Source organism: Cibotium barometz, chromosome 8 (genome assembly GCF_041138505.1).
Source record: "Cibotium barometz isolate CiBa-2024 chromosome 8, ASM4113850v1, whole genome shotgun sequence".
NCBI classification, from domain to species: domain Eukaryota; kingdom Viridiplantae; phylum Streptophyta; class Polypodiopsida; order Cyatheales; family Cibotiaceae; genus Cibotium; species Cibotium barometz.
In genome coordinates, this window is record NC_141053.1 from 10,576,404 (window position 1) to 10,580,079 (window position 3,676).

Genomic DNA, 3,676 nt, shown 5'->3' on the forward strand with positions numbered 1-3,676 from the left:
ATACCTTATTCATTTATACCTTAGCTTAGGACAACTACTTGCAATCGAAGCCACCTTAATTTCCCCAAAAGCCACTAGGAGTCTCTTGATTTTTTGCCTTTGCTTGTCAATTAGGTGTGGAACTTCCTTTGCCATGTCATTTGGTGGTTTCGGTCTCAATTGGTCCTATGGCTGCTCATCTATTGACGTCTTCAGGCCTAGTTAGTCTTACAGGCGTTTCATTACCTCAACAGTTACTAGTCGTGGCTCACCGTGTATCCCTCAAGTACCCAAAGTTTCATGGTAAGAAGGAGGAGGATATGATGGATACACATGTAGCAAATTTTGAGAATATCTGGCTAGAATGGATTAGCATCTAGTTTTGATAACATAAGTGCAATCCATTCAATGGTACTTTTGATTGGTAGTATGGCCCCTCATCACTTCCCCACTTATGTGACCCTACAATGTAAAGTGGAGAAGTGGGTAGATCGTGACCTTTTTTCAAGGTGAAAAGTTGATGTGCACGTATGGAAGGCTGCTGCTGCTGCTGTGTTGACGTTGGCGGTTGGGGTGACTGTGAGGCTGTCGGAGATTGGCAAACGCTTTAGAGAGTCGTGGCCCGTGGGCCCCAAAAAATGGTGCCACGTGGAGATGCTGGCACATTCGATTTCGACCGTTGTGTGTGTGCCGTTGCTGTTTTTACCACTGGCGCCAGGCGGCTGACGGCTCATAGCGCCGATGAGGCGGTGCTTTGCTGTGCTAAATAGGAAATGGGCGCCGGGCCTCATGACGGACACGGTTATAGTCGGGACTCGCGGAAGACCGAGCTGGGCCCTCCCCTTAACTGCACTACCAACGTGTCCGCCTGCCATTTCTTTTGCGTTTCCTTTATGGGCGCAGTTACTAGTGGAGTCGAGAGTCGAGACACGTTTTGCTCCGCCTCTTTTCCTGTTCAGTTACTGAGTGACTTCAGTCACCTGAACGGCTGTCGCTCTCCTTCCTTCTTCTTTTCTGCCGCGATTCTTCCACTGATTGGACTATCGCGACGCTCTCTGTGGAGCTTGGCTTTTGCGCCCCCTACATTCCCCCCCCTTTCCATCTCACCACAATTTCTTTCAGATTTCAGATCTCCGGTGGCCAATTCTGCTATCGCAGATAAATAAAATATCCCCCATAGCTCTTGCTTGATCACCCCCCACACATTAACATCCTAACTTTGCTTTTCACTGCTCCTATAGAATTTTGTCTAATTCTTACTTGGGTTTGCAGGTTATGCAAACACAACCTCCATGTCTGGCCGAAGCGTGGAGCGATATTTTGGATGAGTTCTGCTGCCAAGAGGGAGAGGGACCCAGTGCGCAAGTTGGGATTGGAAGGAAGTGGAACACTCGAAAAGGCAAGCTAGTGGTGGAGGAATCATAGAGCCACGCCGGACCTCCGTGCTCCTTTGGCACTGATTGGAATAATCTTGGGTACTGCGGGCGCTTGATCTATCTGCGGTGGGAAGACTCAGACGTTGCTTGGTAGCAAGTCCTACTGTACTAATGTGAGCCTTGGTCGTGGACCGTGGTAAGCTTTCCGCCAGCTCTTACCTGCCTTTGTGGGTAGGTTAGCAAAAGGTCCATCACGCAAGGCATGGCACCCGCCCAAAATCACGGGCCCGTCATCAAGACCCACCAGATCATCAGGTTTCTCTCCATCGTTGCCGTGGCTACCATGGTGGTGGACGCCCAACTCGACGGTGGAGACGCCGCTGCACTCCGGGCGGTGCACAGCTGGCTTCACGACGCCCCAGGCGCACCCACTTCTTTCTTCGCCACGTGGGACTTCAGTTACGACCCCTGCAGCTTCGTGGGGGTGCTGTGCGACATCGTCGGCGGGCGGGAGCGAGTGGCTGCCCTAAACTTAGGCGACGCCAGCGGTAGCTCCGCCGGCCTCAGAGGACGTCTCCATCCGGCTCTGGGCTCACTCTCCGAGCTGGTGCAGCTCACTCTGGCGCCCGGCAAGGTTAGCGGTGCCATCCCAAGCACACTGGTAGAGCTGGTGAACCTGCAGAACCTCGGGCTGAGCCACAACCTGCTCACTGGCAGCATCCCTGCGGGCCTGGCGGCGCTATCCCAGCTCACCACGATAGACCTTAGCTTCAACCGCATCTCGGGCAGCATCCCGCCGGACCTGACTGCGCTGCCTAATCTCCTCACGCTCATCCTGGCGCACAATCGGCTGACGGGCAGCCTCCCGCCCTTGACATCACCGTTTCTTGATCACATGGACATCAAGCGCAACTCGCTGGTAGGCCCGCTGCCCGTTTTACCCGCCTCGCTCACTTACCTCAGCCTCGCCAACAACCAGCTGAGCGGCTCGCTTGCCACGCTGAGCGCCCTGGAGAGCCTCACTTTTCTGGATCTGAGCCAGAACCAGTTGTCGGGCGCCATACCTCCCTCCCTCTTCACCGCCCCGCTCTCGTCGCTCCTCCTGCAACGCAACCTCCTGTCAGGCACCGTCTCTCCCCCCCTGCTCGTCACCAGCGCCACCGTCGATCTCAGCTTCAACGAGCTCAGCGGCCCCATCTCCCCCTTCTTCGCCTTCGTACAGAATCTCTATCTCAACAACAACCGCTTCACGGGCGCGGTTCCCCAGGAGTTCATCGACCAGCTCCTGTCGTCTTCCATCGAGACGCTCTTCCTACAGCACAACTTCCTGACGGACTTCCCTTTAAACCCTGCTGACTCTCTCCCCCTCACAGCCTCTCTTTGCATTCAATACAATTGCATGCTGCCCCCCATCGACTCCCCCTGCCCCCACAATGCAGGCAGAGTGCGCACAAGGCCATCTTCGCAGTGCAAAACTGGATAATCCCCTTAACACTACTGCATTCTACTACTACTAGTAATGGATTAAAATCCAACCAATGCTCCCCCTCGATAATGCCGCTGCTAGCCCCCCTGCACACATAGATCGTACACTAACAGGGGCTGGTTCAGTGAACTTCATTCTCATGGTTACTTATTATGTGATTGAGGTGGAAGGGTGCGAAGTTGCAAGGGGCGATGCGAAGAATGGCAAGTTGAATCGAGTGTAGCAGGATGAAGTTTACAAGGAGGGTCTAATTCGTTTGGTGTGAGCATTAACAGTAGTTGGTTCCAAATTTCACATTGATGCTCTTATTATTTGTCTATATGTGGTCTATAGTTGATTGGTGCAATGTGGTTGGTAATGTGATATGTTTTGTTTGTTTTAGTGCGTCAATGTTGAAATCGCCATTGAGGACAATTTGGTGTTGTGTGCTGAATTGTTGGAGAATGAGTTGTAGTAGTCGATGAAGAGCACGAGGAGCTAATGTTGGTGATTAGTAAATTGATTTGTCACAAAGTATGTTGTCTTTGTGTTGTCTTAAGGAGACTATGTTTAAGGATTGGATGATTATGTGCGAGTGTTTGTAAAGGTCCAACTGATTCTGGAAGCATTTCCATCTTCTTTCACCTCGCAAACGTTGAGTCTCTAGTTAGACCCTCTCATCAATCTTTATGTGTGTGGATTGTATGGGTTCTAACAATAATAAGTTCTTTGGCTCTTTGATTCTTGAGAGAGTTGTGTATACCAATCCATGGCCACAGTTTTTTTTGGACTAAATGCCAAGCTTTCCATCATGAGCCCTTCAGACCTGTGTATCGTCCTTGTTGTTGCTGATGCA

General features: G+C 51.6%; 1 protein-coding gene across 1 annotated transcript; it reads left to right on the forward strand.

The window, feature by feature from the left end:
• The first annotated feature begins 906 nt into the window (after positions 1 to 906).
• On the forward strand, positions 907 to 3,106 carry LOC147635888 (uncharacterized). Its single transcript, XM_086801289.1, has one exon. It carries the CDS (start codon positions 1,618 to 1,620, stop codon positions 2,836 to 2,838), a length of 1,221 nt encoding a protein of 406 aa, XP_086657415.1. The 5' UTR covers positions 907 to 1,617; the 3' UTR covers positions 2,839 to 3,106.
• Positions 3,107 to 3,676: the final 570 nt, after the last annotated feature.

Bases quoted from the DNA above. Each gene is read 5' to 3' on its own strand.
- LOC147635888 (XM_086801289.1), top strand. From the start codon at position 1,618: ATGGCACCCGCCCAAAATCACGGGCCCGTCATCAAGACCCACCAGATC.